General features: G+C 35.7%; 3 protein-coding genes across 3 annotated transcripts; 1 reads left to right on the top strand and 2 right to left on the bottom strand.

Annotated features, from left to right (window-relative positions):
• Positions 1-1,498: 1,498 nt before the first annotated feature.
• LOC109135579 (60S ribosomal protein L6, mitochondrial) lies at positions 1,499-3,768 on the bottom strand. Its single transcript, XM_019250745.2, has 2 exons — positions 3,501-3,768; positions 1,499-2,087 (listed from the first exon to the last, which is right to left on the bottom strand). Exon 2 carries the CDS (start codon positions 2,080-2,082, stop codon positions 1,768-1,770), a length of 315 nt encoding a protein of 104 aa, XP_019106290.1. The 5' UTR covers positions 2,083-2,087; positions 3,501-3,768; the 3' UTR covers positions 1,499-1,767.
• Positions 3,769-8,780: 5,012 nt separating this feature from the next.
• On the top strand, positions 8,781-11,209 carry LOC104898370 (F-box/LRR-repeat protein At1g67190). The gene is made up of 2 exons (XM_019250746.3): positions 8,781-8,906; positions 9,343-11,209. The coding sequence occupies exon 2, from the start codon at positions 9,357-9,359 to the stop codon at positions 10,614-10,616; it is 1,260 nt and encodes a 419-aa protein (XP_019106291.2). The 5' UTR covers positions 8,781-8,906; positions 9,343-9,356; the 3' UTR covers positions 10,617-11,209.
• An 836-nt stretch (positions 11,210-12,045) lies between these two features.
• LOC104898371 (protein ABSCISIC ACID-INSENSITIVE 5) lies at positions 12,046-26,296 on the bottom strand. Its single transcript, XM_010685439.3, has 5 exons — positions 25,957-26,296; positions 17,946-19,202; positions 17,727-17,798; positions 17,369-17,398; positions 12,046-12,471 (listed from the first exon to the last, which is right to left on the bottom strand). Exons 2-5 carry the CDS (start codon positions 19,098-19,100, stop codon positions 12,373-12,375), a joined length of 1,356 nt encoding a protein of 451 aa, XP_010683741.2. The 5' UTR covers positions 19,101-19,202; positions 25,957-26,296; the 3' UTR covers positions 12,046-12,372.
• Positions 26,297-27,305: the final 1,009 nt, after the last annotated feature.

Genomic DNA, 27,305 nt, shown 5'->3' on the forward strand with positions numbered 1-27,305 from the left:
GTGTGTATTAACTACTAAGTCAAGTGTGTCGTTATTTAAATTTTTTTTGCTGAAGTCAAAATTCGAACTACTGACTCATATGAAGATATCCAAGTGCTTCACCATCTGATCCAACATTCTTTGTTGAATTGTGTTTCCATAAATTTACAGGTAAGAGTTTAGTTAATAATGTCAGTTTCAATACTTACTCGAACGTTCCAAGCTTCCATTCATCCCCTCCATTTCCCTTTTGAAATCCACCATGAACATTAAAGTATTCTTCAACTTCACAATTAATGGCTTTCGAATATTCCTTGCTTCTAATCCACTCTTATTATTGCTGTTGGAGATTACGAAACAATCAATGGAGTTCAAAGGTCTTCATGAGAAGTGTAAACCTTTTGATGTCAACCAAACATATTATAGTCATTTCCTAAAAACTACATAAATGATATAACTTCCTAGAAAATGATACTTCTCATGGGAATTCATACCAAACAACCAATAAAAATTGGAGAGGTTAGAATTGTTTTTTTAGTTGGGACCTAGGGATATAATGGTAAAAGAAGGTGGACACCAAGGAGAAATGATAAACATATATCTGATAGATGTTTGCAAACATCTATCAGGGATAAATCTGTCAATATATATGGGAACAGGTGGTCAGTCAAACAAAAAAGTGATCTCGAAAATTGCAAATTGTCAGTCAAACAAAAAAGTGATTTCGAAAATTGCGAGCTGAAAAATAGTGTTCATGCTACTACAACTAGTGTTCATGTAACTATAAATAGTATTTATGCAACTAACAAATAGTGTTCATGAAATATAAATAGTGTTTTATTTCTCTTCTATTTCATGGGACCAACATCACCAACTTTTCAGCCTTTTGTGACCCACATCACCACCTTTCAGCCTTTTATTATTTATTATTCCCTGATAGATGTTTGCTATCAAATACTACCTCTGTTTTTATTTAGTTGCAACATTTTGACTTTCACGCTTGCCAATGTACAATTTCAAATCGTTTTATCTCTAATTGTATGTAAGTAAAAATTATAAAAATTTGATATTATGAAAGCTTACATCGAAACGAATCAAACAAGACCCCACATGACTATTTTTGTTTAACATATAAATCAATAAATGTGGTCAAATAAGAGAACATGAATAGTGCAATTTGTCAAACGTTGCAACTAAAAAAGAACGGAGGTAGTATATGTTTATCATTTCTCGGACACCAAGTCATTATGAAAATTGGATTGCCACTCAACCCCCCTCCCCCTCCCCCCTCCAAAAACAAAAGATGAAAAACCCCTATATCAAAAGGAAAATGAGCATCTGCATATAGGCTGTTCTATATATTTGTGAAAAGGAATCAACGAGTTTAAACCATAGTGCTGCGTACTAATGTGGTTAAAGTAGGAAAGCATGTCAGCAACCCAGAATAAGTTAATGATGGAGTCTTGAGAACCCATAAAGCACAACGCAAGAGCATGCAACTAGCAAAACAAAACCTACATTTGGACCACTAATAAGATTCTTCATTGCTGCTCTTATCTCGGAAAAAGAGTTTTGAAATTAGCACAAATCTTCTACAACATGAATAATTCAAAGTTGAACATTATTCAATTTCATTCGAAGAAGATCCAGCAAGAATCATTGCCTAGAAATTGCTTGTAAATCATAAAGCAATCATTACTTTGCAGAGCCAAACTACAAACTCAACTTATAAACTCTAGTCAGCAATGCGCAGACACATTTTCTGCTGAGCACAAAAATAAACCTCTTTTACTTCAATCTATCCTTCTTCCCAGGTTTCAACTTTATGACTTCATCTTTGTAACGCATACCTTTCTCTTTGTATGAATCAGGGGGTTTGACACTCCGAACCGCAGCAGCGAACTGATGTGTTCGTTCTTTATCAATCCCAGCACAGCAAATCATGTCAGGTTTAAAGCAGAAGACACGAACAGCTGCTGGAACTGGCAATTCAACTTCATGGCTGTAACCCAGTTTTAGGCACAACAAGCGACCGTCTGCTTCAGCTCTAGCTTTGTAACCAGTTCCTAATAGCCTCAAGATCCGGAAATACTTTGCTTCCATTTTATCTGATAAACGTTAAAATTAACAAAACTCAGACTTTATAAAGTATACAGAGTTCCTAATAGCCTCACGATTTGGAATTCATTAGCTTCCATTACATCTGATAAAAATTAAGATTAACAAAACTTAGACTTCATAAATTACTTCCAGTTCCTAATCACCTCCGCATTCAAAAATACTTCACTTCCATTGTTCTAATAAAAGTTGAGATTAACAACACTTAGACATTATAGATGATAACCCCCTACTAGCCTCATGATTCGGAAAATACTTGGCTCCAATTCATCCGATAAAAGTTAGGATTAACAGAACTTAGAGTTTATAACTAGTTCCTCATACTAATAGCCTCGTGATTTAGAGAGCACTTCGCTTCCATTTCATCCGATAAAAGTTAGGATTAACAGAACTTAGAGTTTATAATCAGTTCCTAATACTAATAGCCTCATAATTCCGAAAATACTTCCGCTTCCATTTCATCAGATAAAAGTAAGGATTAACAGAACTTAGAGTTTATAACTAGTTCCTCATACTAATAGCCTCGAGAGTTGGGGAACACTTCGCTTCCATTTCATGTGATAATAGTTAGGATTAACAGAACTTAGAGTTTATAATCAGTTCTTAATACTAATAGCCTCATAATTCCGAAAATACTTCCACTTCCATTACATCAGATAAACATTAGGAGTAACAGAACTTAAGAGTTTATAAACAGTTCTAAGTTCTTCATACTAATAGCCTCATAATTCCGAAAATACTTCCGCTTCCATTTCATCAGATAAAAGTTAGGATTAACAGAACTTAGAATTCATAAACAGTTCCTCAAACTAATAGCCTCATGATTCAATAAATACTTCGCTTCTATTTCATCCGATAAAAGTTAGGATTAACAGAACTTAGAGTTTATAACCAACCAGTTCCTTATACTAATAGCCTCATAATTCCGAAAATACTTTTGCTTCCATTTTATCAGATAAAAGTTAGAATTAAAAAAAAAACTTAGTTTATAACCAGTTCATCATACTAATAGCCTCATGATTCAGAAAAAACTTCGCTTCCATTTCATCCAATTTAAGTAAGAATTAACCTAACTTAAAGTTTCGAACATACATCGCTCCATTTTATCAGATTAAGTTAGGATGAACAGACATTTATAGGACACAAGAATATCTCCACATTGAAAAAGAAAACAGAAGAAACACATATAATTTGGATTAACAGATACTAGAGGTAAGATAAAATACAAGATTTAACAAACACAAGCAATGCATAATGAGTTAGCATGGATATTCAGTGAATTCAATTGAATTCCCAAAATCTGGAAATTTTTGAGCTGAATTCTTACTCATATATTTAACGGTAAACTACAAAAACTAAATCTTATAACTTACGATATATAGTAAAATTAGTCCTATTTATACCTTTTAATTTTTTGGAATCGTCGAAAAAATCCTTCAATCTCTTCGCCGAAAAGTATCTTAAACTGAATCACTGATGCTGGAAATACGAAATTCGAAATTGAACTTTGTAGATAGAAATGAAAACTAGAATGAGTGGATGAATATAAATGTAGACTGTAATAGGAAGAGAGATGGAATTTTCCTTATTATCGCAGCAAATTTTACGGATTGGAATTTGCAGGGTTTAGGGTTACAAACTTCTTCAGCAAAAGAATCACCAAAAGGGGGGGAAAATTATAAAGATCCGTTTCTTTTTACTTGCCACCGTTTGACTACGTGGAATCTTGTTAGATCCGTCTCAAACTCTCAATATATATTTATCGAGTATATACTTCTAATAATTAGTAATCTATCTCTATTATATAAGCCAAGGGAGGAGGTGTGGTGTCCCTATTTGAAATGACGAAAATATTCTTTAATAAATTTAAACGTTTTTTTTTATAATAGATTTAAAAATGAGAATCAATGCAACTTGCCATATGGAATAAGTCAAAAATGAAATATGCAATCACCATTAATAACTTGACTAGATTGACACAATCAATTCACAAAATTAATTAGAATCTTCGATTTAGAAAAAGTTAGTGATATATCTTGACAACATAATACTTTGTATTTACAAAGTCAAACAATATGATTTATTAATATTTACAATCGTTAAAGAACTATACTAAAGCCGCTGACAAAGAATTATTATTGAATCTCGACCAAAATTTTCTAACAATTAAAATTCGGTCACCTTTAGTTCAAAAAGATAATAACATCTACAAAAAACCTCAATAGTTTAAATCACTACCAAGATAATTCTCGATTAAAAAATATATGCTTATTCGTACATAAGATTGTCGACGCACGCATCGCGTGCATATACAGCTAGTACAAATATATTAAAAGGCGTGTATAAAGAACAAAATGTGTCACGTGACACTTTCCCTAGGGAGTTTTAGTTCATGTAATATAGGGGTGACTCGTGACCTCAAGTGCATATACTAAAATTTTAGCCACTAGACTAAGTTGTATTTAATGTTATTATTATAAAGTATTATATTAATAAATGAAATTTTTTCTTACCCGGGGAATAACCCGGGCTTAATAACTAGCTAAACTTATTAATAGTTGAAGTTATACATTAGGAAGCATGAAAATCAAACTGTTATAAGATAAGTAAAAAGAAACTGGGAAAGAAATCTGCCCTTTTCTATTTTACGGTTTTAACCTCCTCTACTCCTCACCCCCTAATTGTGGCTACTAAGGGAGTAATTTATGATAGATGATCTCTTCCAACACAATTAACAATTATTACTATTTAGCTGTATGATAAATTTATCGTCAGATCAGTTCACTTTTTAAGTTAATAGGGGTCATTGTAAAACAAAGGGTAATTTTTAACCTTAAATGAGTTAAATCTTTATAAGTAAAAGTGACCCATTTAAGTAAATAATTATCCATGTCCAACATATAATTTTATACTTTTAAGAGGGCACTGACCCATGATTATGCAAGGGTCGTCTGACCAAATATTGTGTCAGACGGTCTGACTAAATATTTGGATCAGGCGGTTTGACCCAATACTTTCAATTGAAATAAAAGTAAATGTATGAAAAAGTATAAAGATAATAAGATAATGATTTGTTTACACCTTATTCAATAAACAATAGAAAGTAGGAATCTTATTAGTTTGAGTATTTTGCGGAAATATATCAGGGTAATAGTGCATTTTGTGGAGATATATATACCTTACTATTTTTTTTTGGGGAATATACCAACCTAAATTTAAGTTTTGTTAAAAGGTACCAAAAACACTTTCCGACGAGAAATTCAAATTTTCAGCCTTTGACTTGTTAGGAACTCGCGAGTTAGCCACTAAGTGACGGTGAGTAACTTGGCGGGAAATGAATGTAATAGAAGCAATTGAATATCACGCATTATACAAATAGTAATTAAGCAAGTCAAAGGCCGGAAAGTTGACTTTCTCGGCAAAAATAGTGTTTTTGGTACCTTTTAGCAAAACTTAAACTTAGGTTGGTATATTCTCACCAAAAAATTTAGTGAGTTATATCCCCACAAAATGTTCTATCACCTTGTTACATCCTCAAAAAAACTCTACTAACTTTTATATGCTAAATGTTAATTTGACATCTGATTTATAAATAAAGTGCTATCGATATCTTTTACAATTGGTACGAGTACCACTAAAATTACAATTGTAATATTAGTAGAAGGTTTACTTTATGAGTTCGTATTGTGTCGGACTCGTCCGACACAATCAGCCCGTCGGACCACTTCACTTGAGTTTCAGGTAGTCTTCATTTTTTTTCAGGTAGTCTTCATATTTTTTCAGGTAGTCTTCATTTTTTTTCAGTTAGTCCATTATTTCTTTCAGTTGGCCCATTATTTCTTTCAGTTGGTCCATTATTTGTTTCAGTTGGTCCATTATTTGTTTCAGTTGGTATACATATTACGAAACAAAGTCCAACTGAAACAAAACAAAGTCCAACTGAAACAAAACAAAGTCCAACTGAAAATGGAAAATAGTCCAACTGAAAATGGAAAATACCAACTGAAAGAATAAATGGGAAGAAGATGCCAAAGAAGATCTGATTTTCTGGCGTGGCTCTAGTCTTCTTTTCTCCTCTTTGATGTACTGGGTTAGAGTTTTTTCTGTGGGCTCTGATATGATTGTAGGGATTAGAGCACTGATTGTAATTTTGTAATTGGCAATGTACTGTGAACTATTCTAACCCAACAATGAGAAGAGATATTGACATTATCAAAAAAAAAGAAAAAGATGATGCCAAAGAAACTAAACAACAGCAGCTTTTCCGGTAAAGAGATCTTGGTAATTGGAGTTATTCTTGCCATTAACGTGCACTTTCATTAAGACACATAATGCTGTTCAGGAGGCCACTGAACTTCCAGCAGCAACAGGAGGCTCAAGCTCAAACCATCATAGCTAAGTGATAAGAATACGACATGTCATTGGGTGTTGTAGAACGTTTCTATCTCTATTATATAAGGGAAGGGGGAGCAATGGTGTCCTCTTTTGAAATGCCTATTTTGCCCCCCTTCCCTTTCTAAATTACAAAAGGAATGTCAAAATCAAAATCAGCACTCAAAGAAAAGTACCGAAAAATAATTTACAACACTCACTCACAAATCACTTAAAAGAAGAAACTTTACAAATCACTCATACAATTGAGAAATTACGTTATAAAAATCACGCAAATCACTCAAATAATCGGGAAACTTTATTAAAACTTAAAATTGACATACAAACTAAAACTAATAACCTAGAACGTCAATACATACAAAAACATTTACAAAAATTTACTTATAAATCACTATCCTCAAGAACCATTCACAATTAATGGTGGGTCATGATAAAAGTAGAGGTTTGTAGTGAAATCAGAATTTAGAAGTTAGAAAAGGAAAAAATTATTTACTTTTTTATAGTGTTTAGAATTTAGAAGTTAGTACTGTACTTAATTCAAAAATCAACTAAAAAATTATAATATTAGAAATTATAAATAAATTCAATAAAATTTCTATTTTGTTCATAGAATTTAACTTTGAAAAGTAAAAAAAAAAGATAAAAATAATGGTGAGAGACTTAAGTGATAGAAACTAAACCAATCAAATATTGCAACTAAAAACAATTATACTTCATATGTCTAATGTTCAAATTTTGACTCTTATGCCGAAGAAAATCGAGTTTATGTTTCGAAAAAATTCAAGCACGCATCGCGTGCAAAAAATTCTAGTAACTCTAGAAATGAAGCCTAGTTTTTTATGGTGGACTGTCTTATCGTATAATATGCTTTTAAACAAATAGATGTTGTGAGAATTTTTGAAGATGGTGAAGATGAATAGGGCATTTGCAGAACCTGTGAAGTTCAGGAGGAAGTGAAAGTGGAGATTTTTGGGTTTTAAATTTGTTTCAACAAATTCAAAGTACTGGGCTCATCCCGTCTGACAATATGCATTGGGTCAGACGGTCTGACCCAATACTTTCACTTACTTTAATCTATTTTCATACCAATATACTTATAAATTATAATAGAACTATAGAAGTTTTAAATATCAAGTTTGAGGTTGCAAAAGATAGTTGACACGACTTTCTCAACTTACATATTACCGGTCACTCATTCAACGGTCCAACAACCCCCAAAACCCCCCACCCCACCTACAACAATATATTGAAATTTTAATTCCACCAAGATTTGAACATTGGTCTCCCATGTGGTAAATAGGAAGTCATACCATTGGACCCAATGATTCTTGATCAATTAATCTTTTTGTTTCTAAATAAATGCTTCTAAATAGATGCTCTATTTTAACCTTTGCTCTGTACAATATACACATATGTTATTTAGACCATCTTTTTCTACATATATACAAAACTCAACGTTAGCATACAACTTGGTGAATTTGGGCTGACATATATTTTCAAAATTTAAATATTAATAATTTATACTAATGGATAATTAGAGATATCTATACTAATATATTAAATTTTTTTTCTTTAATCGTTTCATTCCATGTCATTATTATGTAAATTAAAGAATTTTAGAAACATACTTCATATAACATCCGATCACATGATCTCAAGTTAACAAAGTCATAGTGTATTGATGGTTAAACTCTTATTTACCAATTCTTGGAATCCCCCTAGTGTGTTTGTTTTCTGTGTAAAAAAAAAAAATGACCTCAAGTTAATATATTAAAGTTTTGACCAATAAACTATACAATATTATTAGATAATACGGAGTAATTGTTACCATGAATATATTAATAATCCGAAATATTGTCCGAGACTAAAAATTACTCCCTCCGTCCCAAAATATAGTTCCCATTTCCCTTTTTTCACGGTAATTTATGCAAGTAGAATCTAATAGGGATAGTAAAGATTTTTTATTTATTTAAATAAATGTTATATGGGAAAAGATGATTTTAAGAGAGAGTGGAGAATAATTGGTGAAAGAGCATTAATTGTAACATTTTGGTTGAATAAACAAAGGAAAAAACAAATTTCAAGAAGAAAATAAATGATGGGACACGATTTTTCTAGACAAATTACGGAAAAACGTGGAACTAAATATGAAAATGGAAACTATATTTTAGGACACCCAAAATGAAAATGAGAATTATATTTTAGGACGGAGGGAGTAGTTATTAGTCTAAATCTAAAGTCAAAACGGAGCCTCTAAAAAGAGGGGGAGTATATCAATATATACTCGAACTGAACATGTATATCGATTATGGTTATTAAACTTATAATCGGGAGCATCTCCGTGAATGTTAGGAGCACGCACTGCCCAGGTTGCAGCCACCGTGTAGATTGCTGAAAATTGTAGAATTTGCAGAAATGTGAGATCTCCTCTTAATTTTCTCCTTCTTCTTTTCTTATTACACAATAATTCAATTGATTCAAACCCCTCAAATTCATTTTCCATCTCTTTCATTCTGTATGTTAATGAAGAACATATTCGATCATTTGTTTTGACTTTTGATGTTGTTAAGATTTTCATTATTTGCCGTAATTTGTCTTTTCAATTAGATCCTTTAAGAAATTTCTAGCGAAATCTATTTCTTGATCTGTGAAAATACAACATTAATTTGTCAAGTTCGTAGGTTTTTTTTTTGGAATTCTAATTGATGACCCAACATCGACATTGGAGGTTGATGTAATCTTTGTTAATTTCTTGGTTTTGTTGCTTACTTTTCTTGATTGATAACCCAAAAATACACAGTTTAGTGATGTTATTAATAAACACAATAAGCCTGAGTTGAAAGAATTTATTAGGGTTTTTTCTGGGTATGGATGATCTTCCTGTTGAAGTTATTGGTAACATATTGTCCCAACTTGGGGCTGCTAGAGATGTGGTGGTGGCATCTGCTACTTGTCGAAAATGGCGAGAGGCTTGGAGGAATCACCTCCATTCGTTGTCGTTCGACTCGAATGATTGGCCTTTTTATAATGATGTCCTACCTCGTAGACTGGAAATTGTCATCACTCAGACTATCTTCCAAACAAGGGGACTTCGACGCCTGTCAATCCTTATGGATGATGTCGATGAGTTCTCAGCTGCACCTGTGATTGCCTGGCTGTTGTTCACCCGAGACAGTCTCTCTGAACTATGCTATAACGTGAGGACAATCCCGAATGTGAACATTCTGGAGAAGTGTGGACGACATAAGCTAGAGATTCTTGCATTATCTCATAATTCTATCGTTGGTGTTGAGCCTAGTTACCAGCGATTCCCTTGCTTGAGATCGTTGTCACTGAGCTTTATTAGCATCTCAGCGTGGGACTTAAGTTCGCTCCTTAATGTTTGTCCTAAGCTTGAGGTGTTAAAGCTCATTAATCCAGACATTGCCATATCTGATGCTCATACAACACTGGAGCTTAGTAGTGCTTCCTTGAAAGATGTCTACATCGATGCTATTAGCACAGACAAGGTTATATTGGAGGCTGATCATATTGAAAAGCTTTACTTGAAGGATTGCACTTTTGATCAGTTTGATCTTGTCGCGAAAGGAGGATTAAGGAAGCTTAAGATTGATGATGTTAGTGTTTTGCATCTTGATATAGGTGAGAACACTGAAAATCTTGAGGTTGTTGATATAAGCAACTTCACTATTGCTTGGCCAAAGTTCTATCATATGATCTCAAGGTCACCAAGATTGAGAAAGCTTAGACTCTGGGGGGTTGTATTTGACGATGAAGATGAAGAAGTGGATTTCGAGACTCTTGCTCTTTGCTTCCCTCGATTGAGCCATCTCTCTTTGAGTTATGATTTAATAGAGTGTGTGCTTCACTATGGTTTGCAGGGATCATCTTGTTTTGAGAATGTGGTAGTGCTGGAATTAGGGTGGACGATAATGTGTGATTTCTTTATTGACTGGCTGTCTGGATTTCTAGAAAGATGCCCTCTCCTCAAGAAGATGATAATTTACGGGCTCGTGTCAGGGGCCAAAACACATGATGAGTGCAAGGCTCTTGCTCGCTTCACCTCGTCCATTGTTCAGCTCATGAGAATTCATTCACATGTGGAGGTATCGTTTGAATTTGAATGAGGTTTCTCTTTCTGCATTTTAGTTAAGTTTTGAGGAGCGTAGTTGTGTCGCTGATGATCCTGGAATTATGGTTTCTTGTGTCCCCTCCTCAATTACTGAGATAGAACTGCTGTAACCTTGGTAAAAAAAGAAAAGAATATGAGCATATCCACACATCGTTGGATATATCTTGGTCATCATTTGTCGTTCGGAATACACATATGGCCTTATGGGTTAAAGATGTGCATGTAGCTGTTATTCTGTGTTGCAGTGAAACAATAATGTTCTTAGATCTTGATCATGGCTTGCGGTTGGCGATACAGTGACGAACAAGATGACCATTTTGTACTTCATGAGGAGGTCTTTGGACTTTCTCGTAACCAGATTTGTTTCAACTTTTACTTACGTTTACAGCCATGTATTAGGGAACTAATCACTGAAAGATTGATCAGCAAGTACATCTATACACCCTTATCTTGTTAAGCATATGTGCCTCAATACTTGCATTTTTAGTTTATTATTGTACAAGGCAATGTAATGCTCTTGACATGCTGGTTAGAGCGATATCTTGGAGTGTTTGGTTGAGACGAAAATAAAGAAAAGAGGTTTTCCTATTTTCCTTTGTGGCGTTTGTAATGAGTTGAAAATAGTTTTCTCAAGAATGGAAAATGTTAATAATTCGGGACATGGTCCTTTGATAGGAATGACATTTTTCCTCGCTATTTTCAACATCCCTCGTCCTCTCCTCCTATCCATCCTCTTCCCACTATTTTCATTTCCTCATTCGCTTATTAATTTTTTTATGCAAGGAACTAAAAAAAACACTAATTGGCAAGTTTCCTTATCCCCTATTAAATGTTCTAACTATTGAAGTGCAATTTTTTCAATGAAAATGTTCTCCACACAACCAACAAAAGGCTTATAAGAAGGTGAGAATGAGACTCTAGTCCCTTCCCCCATCCCTCTACGAGTAGCGCCTCCACTCTGAGCCTTTTTTCTCGGCAACCTTATATAAAGGAACACCAAAAATGTGCCAAAACATACTTAAAATGAATGTTTGATTAGTTTCGAAGGTGAGGTCGATAGGTCATGGGATTGTTTGAGAACTGGCGAAAACTAGTAAGAAAGGGTGAGGGTAATGTAGTATGTGAATTGTAGGGCTTTGTAAACATGATGAAAAATATGCAGTCTTCCTTCATTGCATGCTCATACTTCAGGAGTAGTTGATGAAGGAAGATCTTCGACCGATAAGTCAATGAGCTTTGGCGAGGTAAAGATTAGAGTCGAAGCAAGCTGAAATTTTTCTCACCATCATCGTCCATCATGCTCTTGGAGTCTTGGGTAGATAACATTGAAGATGTAAAGAAGTTTTTGAAATATAATCTTTTGCTGTCGGAAATCCTTGTAATTAAGGAGATAATATTGAACACTTCCAAAACAAAAATCAAGATATCAAGCAACATTATTTGTAATTTGACTAGAATCAACTGGTCCTGTTAAGTTTGTAATACATTAAGCCTCTAGAAGAAGAAGAACAAATCCATGTACAATTTTTTCAGTTAATACCTGCTAATAGGAAAAAAGAAAATATTTACAACATTCCAAAGATCAAATTAGACAACAGAAGAGCATCACTAGGAAATAAGGTATTTTGCTTTGTATATAATATAACCTAAAAGAACAACTAAAACTACATTATTAATCTCTGAAGATCAACTTCCATAATAAGACTAGCTAATTACTAGTACTATATCAGAATTCTGGTTTCTCTTTCAATCTAAAGGGTTGAGCTTCGACTCCTCCTCATCGCTCTCAGTTTATCTTGAGCTCGTTGTGCCCTGCTTAGTATTACCTGTATGTTCTGCTCCTCGCGATACTGCAAGCCAAGCGTAAATTCATCACATTAACCATCTCTTGTAAACATTATGTCCAAAAACACATCTAATCTATCACTTTGTAAAGCCAATGTGATATAATTAGGTCAAGCTTAACTTTCTCATTAGTGCCATCAGAATATATATACATGAGTAATAAGGAAACCCTTATTATTAGGAAACAAATCATTAGCTCCTAATATTACGCTAACACCCCCCTCAAGTTGGAGCATGCAAATCACAGATGCCCAACTTGGAAATAAGAAAATCAAACTGTTTCTTCCCAAGTGCTTTGGTGAAAACATCAGCTAGTTGATCAGTAGTAGGAACATAGGAGGGAGCAATGAGACCCTCATTAATGGCATCACGAACGAAATGGCAGTCAACCTCAATATGTTTAGTACGCTCATGAAAAACAGGATTTTGAGCAATATGGAGGGCGGACTGACTATCACAAAATAGAGAGATAGCCTTAGGATGATGAACGCCAAGACTAAGAAGAAGACCCTTGAGCCATTTGAGCTCACAAGTAATCGAGGCCATAGAGCGATATTCCGCTTCTGCAGAGGAGCGAGAAACTGTATGTTGTTTCTTAGTCTTCCAAGAGATAGGAGAGGAGCCAAGAAAGACTAACCATCCCGTAAGAGACCGACGAGTGACAGGACAAGCAGCCCAGTCAGAATCACACCAACCTTGAAGAGACAAATCACAGGCAGAACTAAGCAGAATACCCTGTCCCGGACATCCCTTCAAGTAACGAACAATGCGATGCGCGCCATCCAAATGACGCTGAGTAGGAGCATGAAGAAACTGAGAAAGCACATGAACAGCATACTGAAGATCAGGACGAGTCACAGCAAGATATATTAAGCGACCCATGAGCCGACGATATGGTTCCGGATCGTCGAGAAGAGGGCCATCATCACGGCCGAACTGGTGATTTTGTTCAATGGGTGTGGCGGCAGGCTTCGAACCAAGGAGTCCAGACTCAGAGATAATGTCAAGCGCATATTTGCGTTGACACAAAAAAATCCCATCTTTGCTACGAGCAACTTCAAGACCCAAAAAATATTTCAGAACACCCAGATCCTTCATATGAAAGCAAGTCCCAAGATAAGACTTAAACTGTTGTATAGCAGCAGAATCATTACCAGATATAATAAGATCATCAACATACACCAAGACATTAATTTGAACTCCTTTCTTAGTGTATGTAAAAAGTGAGTAATCAGAGTACGATTGACAGAAACCATAGGCTTTAAGTGCAGAGACCAACTTAGCAAACCAACAACGAGGAGCCTGTTTCAAACCGTAGAGAGATTTGCGTAAACGACAAACCTGATTCAAAGAGTCAGACTGAAAACCCGGAGGAAGTTTCATATAAACTTCCTCACTCAAATCACCATGCAGAAAAGCATTGTGAACATCCATCTGATGCAGCTCCCAATTCTTAGAGGCAGCAATAGCCAGGAAGGCGCGAACTGTAACCATTTTAGCCACTGGAGCGAAGGTCTCATTGTAATCAAGACCTTCAGTTTGATGATTCCCAAAAACAACCAGACGCGCTTTGTAGCGCTCAATACTCCCATCAGAGTGATATTTTATTTTGTAGACCCATTTGCTCCCAAGAGCCTTTTTACCAGGAGGAAGAGAGGCCATGGTCCAGGTGCCATTTTTTTCGAGTGCTTGAATCTCAGTTTGCATAGCCTGCTGCCATTCGGGATGTCGCATGGCCTCTTTAAAAGAATGTGGTTCAGTACCTGCAGTGATAGCTGCCAAGAAATGCCGATGTCGCAAAGAAAATTTGTCACAACTAACATAATGTGCTATAGGAAATGGCGTACCTGAGGGTGCTGGTGGAGTAGGAGTAGAGAGAGATGGACTTGTAGGAGCGGAAGAAGCCATAGTAGTACAAGTAATGAAGTCCTTCAGACGAGTGGAAGGAACCTTGGACCGCATCCCACGGCCCAGAGTCGAATCCGTAGCCACGGAAGAGTGTGGCTCAGTAGAAGGCAGCTCGGTAGAAGGCGGCCCAACAGGGACTGCTCAGTAGCACACGGCCCAGCCGCTGGCGGCTCAAGCACACGCGGGCCAGCAGCAGATGACGAAGTAGAAGGAGGCTCAAGGACGGGCGAAGCGTCCAGCGGCCCAGTCACCGAAACGGGCCCAAATTCAGTAAATTCATCCCAATCAATACAAGGAACCGGGTCTATAGGGGGGTTGAGGAAGCAAGAGGAGCACTATCCACACTAGGCAAGTAAGGAAACACATCTTCAATAAATTTCACATCCCGGGACACAAAGTACTGATTATTCTCAAGATCATAAAGTAACCATCCTTTTTTTGCAAACGGATAACCCACAAAAATACATTTTCGACTACGACTGGCAAACTTATCTCCCTTAGACCGTTGGTTGTAGGCAAAACAAAGACAACCAAAAACCTTCAATTCATCAAAATGAGGTGGCACACCAAAAAGCAACTCATAAGGGGTTTTCTTGTGAAGCAACAAAGAGGGAGTGCGATTAATAATGTGAGCAGCAGCTAAAATGGACTCCCCCAAAAGGAAAGTGGAAGATGAGATTGAAAGCGAAGAGCGCGAGCAACATTGAGAATATGTTGGTGCTTGCGTTCAACTCTTCCGTTTTGTTGGGGAGTGCCCACACATGATTTTTGAAAAATAATCCCAACAGCAGTAAAATAAGATTCAAGACAATTGAACTCCGTACCATTATCACTACGCACAATTTTAATATCTTGAGAAAACTGACGCTTAATCATAGCAATAAAAGACATGAATAAACGAAACACTTCAGTTTTGTCAACCATTAAATAGACCCATACAGCACGGGAATAATCATCCACCAATGTCAAGAAATAACGAGACCCACAAGAAGAGGGTGTCCGAATAAGGACCCCATAAATCACAATGAACCATCTCAAATATCCGAGAAGCTTTATTTTCACTTAAAGTAAAACTACACCTAGGTTGCTTAGCTTTGTAACAAACAACACAACCTTTGTCTAAACTAGGTGCAGAAGAAACAAAAGGAAGTAACTTCACTACAGCTTCAGAAGCATGCCCCAATCTCATATGCCAGAAAGCCAAATCAGAAGTAGCAGAGGAACCAGTAGCCAGAGAAACCGCAAGAGCAGAATGAGGCTTCCGAAAATAGTAAAGTCCATCCCGTCTCTCACCCGTTCCAATCAGCTCCCTCGAATGATGGTCCTGAATAGCACAAATGTTAGTAGAAAAAGTGACAAAGCAAGACAAGTCATCACTCATTTGAGTGACCGAGATCAAATTACATCGCAGATGAGGAACATATAGCACATTATGAAGAACAAGACTATCACTCAAATGAACAGTACCAGATTGAGTAGCCATAACCGAAGCCCCATTAGGAAGGCCAACCGGACACTCATCAATAGTAATAACATCACACAAAAAAGAAAGATCACCCGTGACATGATGAGTACAACCAGTGTCGATAATCCAAGATGAAAGCTCGAACTTACCATTTAAACGGTTCGAAGGGGTAGTAGATGCATTACCAAAAGTGGCAAAGAGTGCTTGCCATTGTTCGGGAGTGATCGCAGGAGTAGTGCCACTCGGCCCCGGTACAGTAGGAGCCTCGGCAGGAGTGGCATTGGCACGCACACCACCCCGACCGCGGCCAGCAGGAGGCGCGGATGATGTTGGACGACCACGGCCGCGAGCTGCACCCTCCTCGGTTTTATGCCCATATTTTTCGTACCACCAATCTGGGGTACCGTGAAGAGTAAAACAGGTGGACTCGTCATGGCCGGTTTTCTGACAATGAGAGCAAGTGAGAGTTGATTTGTGAGTGCGAGACACCGCACTGCCCCGTCCACGAGAATCAGTCCGAACCGCGAAGCCGAGAACTTCCGGTTTCTCTTCCTTCAAGCGAGTGAAACCACGAACTCGCTCCTCTTGAGACACTTGTTGAAATGCCTTGTTTAAAGTTGGAAGAGGATCTTGAGACAACAAAGAGGACCGAAGAGAGCCATAGTACTCAGAATATAGACCAAAAAGAAACTGATGAAGTTGATCACTGTCGCGCCGTTTCAACAAGGCAGGACCAAGTTCACCACAAAGTACAGTAAGAGGGGCTCATGGAGAGCCAATTCATCCCACAAAGCTTTTAGTTTACCATAATAGGTAGCCACGGGCATGGTTTTCGGTTGCTCACACCGAATAATGTCAGCTTTTATTTGATGAATACGAGTGCCATTAACGACAGAGTAACGTTCATGTAAATCATCCCACAAGATCTTTGCATTATCATAGTAAGAAAGAGTCGAACTCACCTCCGGATCAATAGTATTGGTTATCCAAGAAACAAGCATGTAGTGAATAGTATTCCAATCATCCTCTGTACATGGCGGTTTAGGGACGGTGATAGAGCCGTCAAGAAAGCCGTACTTGCGGCGGGAACACAAGGCCACGCGAATGGCGCGAGCCCATGCATCGAAATTGGTAGACTTGAGACGAACGGGAGTGATGAAATCCCCTGGTCGATCTTGTGGACCGAGAAAGAAAGGGGAGTTGATGGCAATTTTGGTAGAGTCAGCGGCAGGCTGGGCGGCGTCGTCGCCGGCCATGATGCGGCGGTAGTAGGGTTAAAAAAAATATTAGGGTTTGCAAAGTTGGGTGGCTCTTGATACCATGATATAATTAGGTCAAGCTTAACTTTCTCATTAGTGCCATCAGAATATATATACATGAGTAATAAGGAAACCCTTATTATTAGGAAACAAATCATTAGCTCCTAATATTACGCTAACACAATGCATGAAATAACATTACTTAGCTCAGTTAATAACCAGCTCAGTTAAGTCATGGAGTTTTCGTAAAAGTAAAGCATAAAGGCTTACCTGTTGCTTTCTTTGTCTCTCAATTTCCGCCTGTAATGATGAGTAACAATTGTGAGATATAATTCATAGTTGAGTGTTTTAGCTTACAACAAAAGTAAGATATGTTCATAATAGTATTTCCTTGGTCCCTAAATGTTTTTCAGTTCTTGGTTTCACATGGAAGTTAATGATGATATAAAATGGATATATTAAGGTGAGAGTTTGAAAACAAGAAGAGTTGATATAATTAAACAAGAAAAATAATTTGGAAATCGCGATTAAACTGTGTAAAAACGTTTTGTGATGAAATAGAATATGTGAAATACATTTAGGGACAAAGGGGATATTAGTTATAGATTTAACAGAAACTAGTCATTACCAGGGCTTGCTTTAATTGTGCATTTTCCTCTCTTAACTGGTTCAATTCTGCTTCCAACTCTACTGTATACGCCTGTCGAAAATGCAGTTTAGTAGACCACAAAATCTAATTGTAGGAAGCAAAGCAAGATAACTCACACAAGTACTATAATTTAGGGATAATGGATTCGAATCTATGACAGAACAATCTGCTCTAGAATTATTTGGACAAGGAGTATACCTGTTTCCTTGCTCTAGACCTGGCGGCGGACTCTCTATTTTTTATCATCCTCCTCTGCCTCCTCTCGACCACCTTCTCGACTGGGCCGTCAATTATCCTCTTCCTCCCTCGCAACGCCCCCATGTCCAACCCGTACTGTCCACCAGGGTTGTCCACCTGACCAGGTCCACACATCCCCTCTGGTGAAACTGGGCTAACTGGTGACAAGCCAGGTCCAGGTGCAAAACCTCCACCTGGTGCCCCTCCATTATTCATCCTACCTCCATAACATGCCACTGAAGGCCCCACCACTGGAGCTGGATACCCATTATTCCTCTTTCCATTCCCCGTGTACCCAGAACTCTCTCCAGCGCTTGGCGGCATAGGCTGGTAGGCTCCCCCTGGGGCCATTCCTATCATAGGCCGTGTGACAAATGTAGGACCCATCTGGGGAGCAGTACTAAACCCATACTGATGATGAGGCGGGTGCTGCGTTGGTGGTGGAGCAGGAGCTACTGCTGCCAACGGTGTTTGTGGCGCTGTCCCACATTGTTCCCGAACTACACCCGCCTTAATCAGGAAATCCTCTAGAGTCATCTCTCCAAAGGTCGCTTGGCGCTGAGCAGAACTGGTAGTTTCAATCTGTTGCTGCTGATTCTGCTGCTGATCATCCTCAGGCTGGTGACTCCTCTGAATCTCAGTCCAAACTTCATCGACAGTCTTCCTGCACAGCGGTGCAGGCAGAGTGAGGGAGCCTTGCCTTGGTAAGCTCGGCTGCTTAGTGATCGCCCCTGTCCCCCTACTAGTCGCGGCTGCAGCTATATTAACAGAAGGCAGCTGGATATTACTAGGATTCTCATGATGATGGCTATGATGAGCTTGATTTTCCTCAGCAGTCCATATACTGTTTAAGAATTCATCCATATTCATTGACCCAAAATTCTTTCCACTCTCACTAAGGGTGTGCTGAAACTCATCCAAGGTGAGAGAGTAAATCGATGATTGGCGCCCCAAGCTAGGGAACACATAATTGTTGGGTTCGCCGCCATTGCGATGGTTCGAGTTATGGTCTATATGGTTGCTGCTTTTGGGGTTATGATGAGGATCTATGGTTGCTGTCATTGCTGGTGAGTTAACTTCTGGTTGCACCATCATTTCTGATTCAGCCGCAACCATTTGTATTTTCTTCTCCCTCGCCTTGATGCTCTTCAGTTACTCGGAAGCGCGCCCGAAAATCGGATGATGATTATGCTGCTGCTGGAAACCAGTTTTGGAACTCTAATGCAACAGTAGAGCAAAGCATTGTCAAGTTAGTGACAAACAATAGAAGTAGGGAAAGAAAAGAGACAACAAACAAAATAATGTAGTATTTGATTAACTTTCTTCCTTTTTTGTCTACATCCCAAACTCCAAAAACCAAAAGTTAGAGAAACCTGTTTCATATGGAACCCAATATTCAATTTTCTTGTATCTTTTCTTTTGAGAGTTAACATGAAGATTTCCTAGTTTCCCAAGATTAGGAAAAAGAATAATTAATTTTAATTAGGAAAAATTGACACTACTTGTCCAATCCAAACCACTCGGTTTTAAAGAGTCGCAGTTTGTGATTAAGTTGGAAATTTGGAATATTTCAACATTGAGGCGTATTGTCCTTCCTTAACCCTCTCACAATCAACAAAAACAATAAAACTGCGTCATATGACACTTTTAACTAGTCTATTATCTTAATCTAAGTGTGAAACTACTTTAGGAAGAAATCCCTATCAAAAAGACGATTTCAAGTTAATTAAAGTTAGAAATTTTAAAAGCAAACTGTCAAAGGACCAATTCAACCAAAAGCTTAAGCTCATGGTTGAGACTCCAAGAATAGATCAATATTCTATCACGCCCCCTCACGCAAGAGCCCTTTAAGCTTGAAGTGTGGATGCGGCACATGCGAAATTCGAACTCGTGACCTTTTTGTCACGTTGACTCTTGATACCATGTCAAATGAACAACTCAACCAAAAACTTAAACTGATGGTTGAAGCCCCAAGAATATATCTATATTCTACCACAGACCAACTGGGACCAGTAGTATTAGTTTTCCTTATCATATGTATTATGTAACGAAAAATTCTAGAATTCTTAGCTAAAGAATATTACAACTTTTGAAAAAGTCATGAGAAGTATTTCTCTCGATTCTCTTTGATCCATTCTTCAATAAAAAGATAATTTATCTTTTCTATTATAGTACTGCATAACAAATTGAATGACTTGAATACTGATTATCTCCACTAAAATTGATCATCTTTCATATTAAATTTGTTTTTTTTTTTTCCTTTTCACTATTATTATTATGAAAGTAAACTATAAATGAATACAAGTCAACAATCAACATCCTTATATGGAGTAGAAGCACGACAAATCATTGTAACAACTAGAATGAGTGAATGTTGTTAACTCATTCGTATTTTTCTTAGGAAGATCACCCATCACTTTTACAACTACAATAGACGACAGAACTTAGAAATATGTGAAAACAAAATCAAATTACACAGGCAAACAAAATAGAGGGAGGAGTCAAACTTAATTTTTGAATGAATACAATAAAGTAAATAAAAACATTTAAGATTTTATTGGAATCCACTTGAAGAAACCTCTTATACTCATGTGTCTTTTTTAACTCCTTATAATAAACAACTAGTTATTAGGCCCGGGCTATGCACCGGGTAAGAAAAACTTTTATTTATTAATATAATACTTTATGATAATAACACTAAATACAACTTAGCCTAGTGGTTAAAACTTTAGTATATGTACTTGAGATATTGGGATCAAATCCTATACTATGCAATTTCTTAATTTTTTTATTGTACATGGATTACACGAACTAAAACTCTCTAAGAGATTAAAAGAGCGCTACATGGCTTTCTTGTTTTCGCACGCCTTTTAATATATTTGTATAGATATCATTGAATCCATGCATCTTATAGGCTTCCAAGGGTGAATTACTACGACATACGGATACTTCCTTTGCTTCTTTTTAATCTATATACTTTTTTTTAGTCTGTTTCTTTTTAATCACTATTGCTTTTTCTATTTCTGTTAACATGTCACATTTACTTTATTCTCTTTTTTCACTCATGTCATTCACTTTTTTAATATTTTAACCCTTCAGTTTATCTCCTATACTTTTGTACTTTTTCTATTGTTCTCTCCCAAAGTGGAGTGAGAAGTATCTTGGATAGTTCCAATTTGATCTTTATTTTTGCTTACACATAACTTTGATTATTATTTCTTTATCCTCCATTAGTAAAAATTATAAATTATACACTTTGAGACAAATGTTGTATATCATCCAGTCTTATATGCGAGTTTCGTGTGTGTATTCAATTGACATCAAGTACCATAGGATGCACAACGTTCTGAAAAGTTACCCTACTGGTAAATAGACCATTCCACAAAAAGATCGGTTGTGTTAAACCATATTCCAAGGGGAGAGAAACTTCCTACACACAACCAAACGAGCTCTAATTCTCGCCAAATTGGTTCAAAATCGAGTCATCTAAGGTAATATGAATCTAAACGAGCTGGCCGGGATCGGTAGGTTTTTTCTTCTTTGGTAAACAACCAAAATATCCATCGCCGATGGCAGTGACTAATCCCCTTGTCCCGGGTGCTCCACTTAAGGGTAAAGGGCTCACCAACAATCTCTTTCCATTCCCAAAGGTTGAGGATCGAACCCCCGACCAATTAGTTAAGGGACAAAGTGAGCACCCACTATGCCAAAACCAATTGTCTCGGTAGGTTATTATTCCGATCCTAACCTGAAAAGCCTTAGGATTAGTGTAGAGATCTCAATCAAATCCTCCTAGTAAGTCAAAATAACTGACGGATTGAAGATGACATTCTATATGAGCTGCATTACAATAATAATGAGTATAATAAAGAAAAGAAGAGAAAAGATGGCACTTAAAAAAATTAAAGGGAGGAATGAAGAAAAAGAAGATAATGGCGTTACGTTACGCCTACCTTACCATGGTCGCATGCACATTGATGCAACCTCTCATGTCTTATATACAACCAATCAAAACTAAGGTGAATGTTGTTGTTATTAGTAAAATACAGCCTTTTTCTGTTGTACTCTTGGCATATTCTTTACTTCTTCAATTCTCACCACCTTTCTTATCTTATCTATAATCTTTGTATATTATTTTAGTGTCATTTTTGTTATTGCAAACGTTAGCTATGATCATTTCACATCTTGGAAAGTTTGGTCCAATTTTATGCATATTACTATATTATGATTTGAATACAATTAATTCTTTTTGTTTCCTTTTTAAAATAATGGAGTAGGATATAAGGACGGTTGTTCTCAATAAAGAACACAAGAATAGAAATTATCAGAAAAACCAACCCACAATAGTTTTTTATAGTTGTAGACTATGTTACTCAAACACGGATTGATTGTCTACTTTTGAGATATTACCAAATAAGAAAAACGTTCAATTATATGAAACTTTTGAGGGAAATGTTGCAAATGAAGTAAAAAAAACGCACAGGATCATACAAGGGATTAGTAGGACCAATTAACACATCTTTTGCACAATTGCACCTATCTCTTTCACAACAAGCATCAACTTATAGATCAATTGCAACCATGTTTCTAAATACATGCTGCAACAGTCCATGCCTATCCGCTATTCAACGCACTATTTTGTTGTTTAATATTTACTTTTTTTTTAATTACGTATAAGTAAAAATTTGTTGATCTTAAGAAAGTATACATTAAGACAAATCAAATAAAACCACAGTTAACCATCTTTTTTCTTATACATTTGTGAGAGAATATGAGATAAGATACATAGATAAATAATAACAATCATGCAATTGTTGGGTGTTCAATGTCGGATATCGGATCGGATCCGAAAATTCGGATATCCGAAAATTTCGGATCGGGGAAATTGCGATCCGAATCCGATCCGAAATTTTCGGATATCCGAACTTTTCGGATCAGATCACCGGGTTTTCGGATCGGATACCGGGTTTCGGATCGGATCACCAGATTTTCGGATCGGGTCCGTTGAAATTTTTGAAAAATCCCGATCCGTATCCAATCCGAAACCCAAAATTTTTTCCGGATACCCGATCCGAAATATCCGAAATCTTAAAATCGGATCGGATATCCAAAATTTCGGATCGGATCGGGGGATTTCCGAATCGGATATTTTTGCACACCCCTTGAGCCATGTACTTAGAAATGGAAGAAGTACATTTTACACCGTATCCCAAAAATCATGTGAGATCTTAAATGGTAGAACACACACGCCTTGCCTCGTGCACAACGTGATCAGTTTGACTCCTATCAACTCCAATAATCCTAATCTATATTATGATTTTAACTTCCGAACTTTTAGAATAGGGTTCATGTCCCTCAAACCAACTCCAAGGGACAGATCCTTCAAACAATCTAACATTTACAAAAACCCAAAATCAGTAAAAGATGTGACAACAATTTCAAAAGACCAATCTTAAAAATTGCTTATATGTCTACTCTAGGTCTTCCCAAAATAAATAATAGGCCGCCAATTTATCTTGCATGTTAAATATTGTATATTCCTATATCACTCGTTGATAGATAAATATTATCATTAGCTAATATTTGTTAGAAATACAGCACGATTAAGATGCGTAATTTTTAATCAAATTTTGTTTTAAAGTAGATTTGTAATCAAATGTCACCTTTCAATTAAAAACAAAGGGGTAATTTGTATTGGAAATTCCCTTCTAATGAAAGGCTCTAGAGCACAGGACTAAAAGTTTGGCTTTGACGAAATAAGAGTAGACATCAGACATCTAGTGTTTGATTACATACTATACCAAAGAAAGTACAAAATCGAATAAGTGGGATTTAGTAAAACTTTGGCAATCCTAAGTCGGTGGGATAAAACCAAGTAGTACTCGGTGTAGTTGATAAGGGTTTCACCTTGCGACTTCTTAAGGTCATATCGTTAAATCCCTTTCCACTGAGGTTTACCAACTATAATTTCAATCTCTACCAAAGATAATTCTTATGGGTGGAGATTCCCCTTTTCCCCTCCGCCTTCGTAGAGTCTAAGCTACAAAACTAGACGAGAATTTACCTCATTGAAATTTTTGCTCAAAAAGGTTTTTCTAACCTATGCACCTAGTGCAAAGGTTAAGACTTATCTATTAAACAAATTAATTAACCAAAATACAATATCTTACCTACAATTACGCTAAATAATTAGTTTCTTTATTAATATATAATTTATCTTTTCTTTTAATCAAACCAAAATTGTCCTGAATATATATTTAACATACTTATAGAGAAGATATTCTATTTTAATAATTAATTTATTTAATTGATGAATCTTAACCTTTACACTAGGTGCATAAATTAGAAAATCCGTTAAAATAAAAAGAAAAATTATTTTTAATAAGTAAACACGTACACATTCTTCTTAAAATAAGGCAATCTTTCGATTAACTATAAATAATTTAACCTTATATCTACTTTTGCTATAAATAAGTTAAATCACAATGTCATCCTATTAAAATGTGACACGTATCATAATTTCAACGTTATTAACTCATTTACAACAAAATTAAATACAAGGTTAACTTATTATAAGATAATCAATAAAAACTGACTTATTTTGAAAAGATCAATCAAACTTATTAAAAATAATTTTTCCAAAATAAAACGAGTATTCAAAACAAAAAGTAGCACTTTTATAGAAAAAATAATTGAAGTACCTAACGTCACTAAAACCAAAACGGGTACACGATTAATGCGTAAGCCCAAGACTATAACTTATAATATAAGCCCTTTTTCTCTTTTTCTCTAACTCCAACCTTTTTATACTTTTCCTCCAAACCTTAGCTTCTAGGAGTTCTCACTTTTCACTTGGGAGTTAGAACTTCATAATAGATATACATAAAATAATAAAATAGTCAGATATTCCACTAGCATTTGTTTAGTTAGTGGACTAGAAAGTATATCTTTTCTAACTTTGTCCTTAAAAAAATTAAAATAAATGAAAACGATATGTATGCAGTATTCTATTTCTACCTAACGTCATGAAAGGGAAAGAGGGTTACTACCCAAATTTGGAAACATTGCCTTAAATCATAGCTTAAGTTTATAATTTTATAATTTTATCTTTAGCTCACTAGTATACACCACAAAGTAGTACGGCACACCCTCTCCAGTTAATTTGCGCTTGTTAATGCATAATTTCAATCATTATTAAATAATTTATGCTTGCTAATGTATAATTTCAATCATTATTAAACATATCTAATGATTATTGAACATATATATTTAAACCAATCCGATGATTATTAAACATATATATTTAAACAAATACTATAATATTTTACATTATAGTATTTGTTTATATATATATATATATATATATATATTCAAAAGTAAGGCTTGTAAAAAGTGCAAGTGAATGGAGAGGTTTCTATTAAGGACATTGCTACACATACCCACCGGATAGACAACCCACTACTAATAGAGGATAAAATAAATATTAATTATGTTGAGTTGGATTCCATTACCATATCACAACCCTCAATAAGTCTTTATTAATAGTGGGTAGTCTACCGGTAGATAGACAAAGTTTCTTTTTAAGGGATGGATTCGATCATTTACTTACAAAAGTATCATATATAAACGAAATTTGATTACATGTCTTTTTTTTATCCATATGAGTCATAAACGCAGTACAAATTACTTTGATCTCATGTCTTTGATATCACTCTCGAGACTTTCAATAGAACTAGTCGACATCATTGATCATTAAACAAAATCACTGTTCAGTAAATAATTCACCAAAGTAAACATTCAAAATTACCCCATATTGAATGCACTCACTCATTCTAATGCAAAAAATATGGTAGTAGTACAATCCATAGCTTAAAAGTCATATACTCATATCATATGTTTTATAGTTGGAGATAATAAGTGATGGCATATTCATACAATAAGAAATGAATACTTATTATAAAAGGTGAATAACCTGATTTTTGATTGATGTAAATAGAATTCAATTCTTCAAATCTGAGACATCCAAGATAGTGCTGGAAAACCCATCAAAGAAGGGCAAGAAAATTAGGAGAGAGAAAATAAAATAGAGTGAGATTTCATTTTTTTGGGAGTGTTGGGAAAATGGGGGGTAAGAGAAGAAGACAGGGGTGCCCTTAAAATTTGGGATGGTTCTTTAAAAATAAAAAAATTGAAAAGAAAGGGGGCCCAATTATTTTTGGGCCGTCACAAAATATGGTAGGATGTGAAGGTTTAGGTGGGGTCCACAACAATTATAAAAACTTTAGTAGTACTATGAATTGGATTTTATAAAACTGTGGTATGGACTGTGAAGTCCGCTTAAATAAAGGCTTGATGGGTATAAAGGTAATTTCACTAGGTGAGAGAAAATTGGAAAGAGAAGGAGAGTTTGTTTTTAAGACTTAAAAGGAGGTGTTAGCACGTGTGCAACAGGTGGATTCATGCGTGCTTCCCTAGCTTGACGCGTGTCATTTCCTTTCTTTTTTTATATATGAGACTATTATTACTTATTAGGGTCAATTTCTATTTCTATTATCATATTGTGTTACTTATTAGGCTATTAACCCCTAAAAAAGGAAATTGATACTTGAGTTACTTTTTAGAAAAAAAAACACAAACTTATTGTGTTTCCCTTCATCATGCAATCTTAATTGTTGTTGAAATAAATAATATATCTCTATTATATAAGTCGAGGGGAGAGCAATAGTGTCCTTCTATGAAAAAACTTATATATACTATTAATCTTATAATAAAATATAGTGAAAAGTTTTTCTTAATTCTTTCCTCATTTACAAATATGAGTAATAGAAAGTTCTATATTACCAAAAAAAAAGAAATACATAAATATGGGTAAAAAGAGGAACCTTGCAATTGAAAATATAAATTGATAACTAACTCAATTTTTAGACAATTATAAGCAAAGATTTTGGGACTCAACAATCCAGGGAAAATAAATAATTAAAGAGAAAAAAACATTTATCAGTAAATAATATAAATTTATAATTTATTTTTTATTTAAACACTACTTGGTATAGTATGCCTAAAACCCTCAGTCATCCAGTGAAATTAATAGCTTTCCATTGAGGAGAATCTGCTGGATGCCTAAGCATCCCATCTTTCTTTCTCCGATCAGCATGCCATCTTAGGTTTTGTGCATCTTCTTTGATAGAAAAAAGCCTCCTAAACCTTGGCACAACTGGAAGATACCATAATACTTTCACAGAAGGACCAGTATTGCCCAGTCCGGGCTGAACCCCATCCGGCAATTTGTAGCAGGACTTACCATACCTCGGGCATTCATAA

The sequence above is a fragment of the Beta vulgaris genome, chromosome 7, assembly GCF_026745355.1.
Source record: "Beta vulgaris subsp. vulgaris cultivar EL10 chromosome 7, EL10.2, whole genome shotgun sequence".
Taxonomy (NCBI): domain Eukaryota; kingdom Viridiplantae; phylum Streptophyta; class Magnoliopsida; order Caryophyllales; family Amaranthaceae; genus Beta; species Beta vulgaris.

What these genes read in the sequence shown, in the direction of transcription:
- LOC109135579 (XM_019250745.2), bottom strand. Translation starts at nt 2,082, where the DNA reads ATGGAAGCAAAGTATTTCCGGATCTTGAGGCTATTAGGAACTGGTTAC.
- LOC104898370 (XM_019250746.3), top strand. Translation starts at nt 9,357, where the DNA reads ATGGATGATCTTCCTGTTGAAGTTATTGGTAACATATTGTCCCAACTT.
- LOC104898371 (XM_010685439.3), bottom strand. Translation starts at nt 19,100, where the DNA reads ATGGTTGCGGCTGAATCAGAAATGATGGTGCAACCAGAAGTTAACTCA. An exon ending in GGTCTAGAGCAAGGAAACAG is followed by an intron (nt 17,799 to 17,945) that starts GTATACTCCTTG and finishes CATTTTCGACAG; the next exon opens with GCGTATACAGTAGAGTTGGA. An exon ending in CACAATTAAAGCAAGCCCTG is followed by an intron (nt 17,399 to 17,726) that starts GTAATGACTAGT and finishes TCATCATTACAG; the next exon opens with GCGGAAATTGAGAGACAAAG.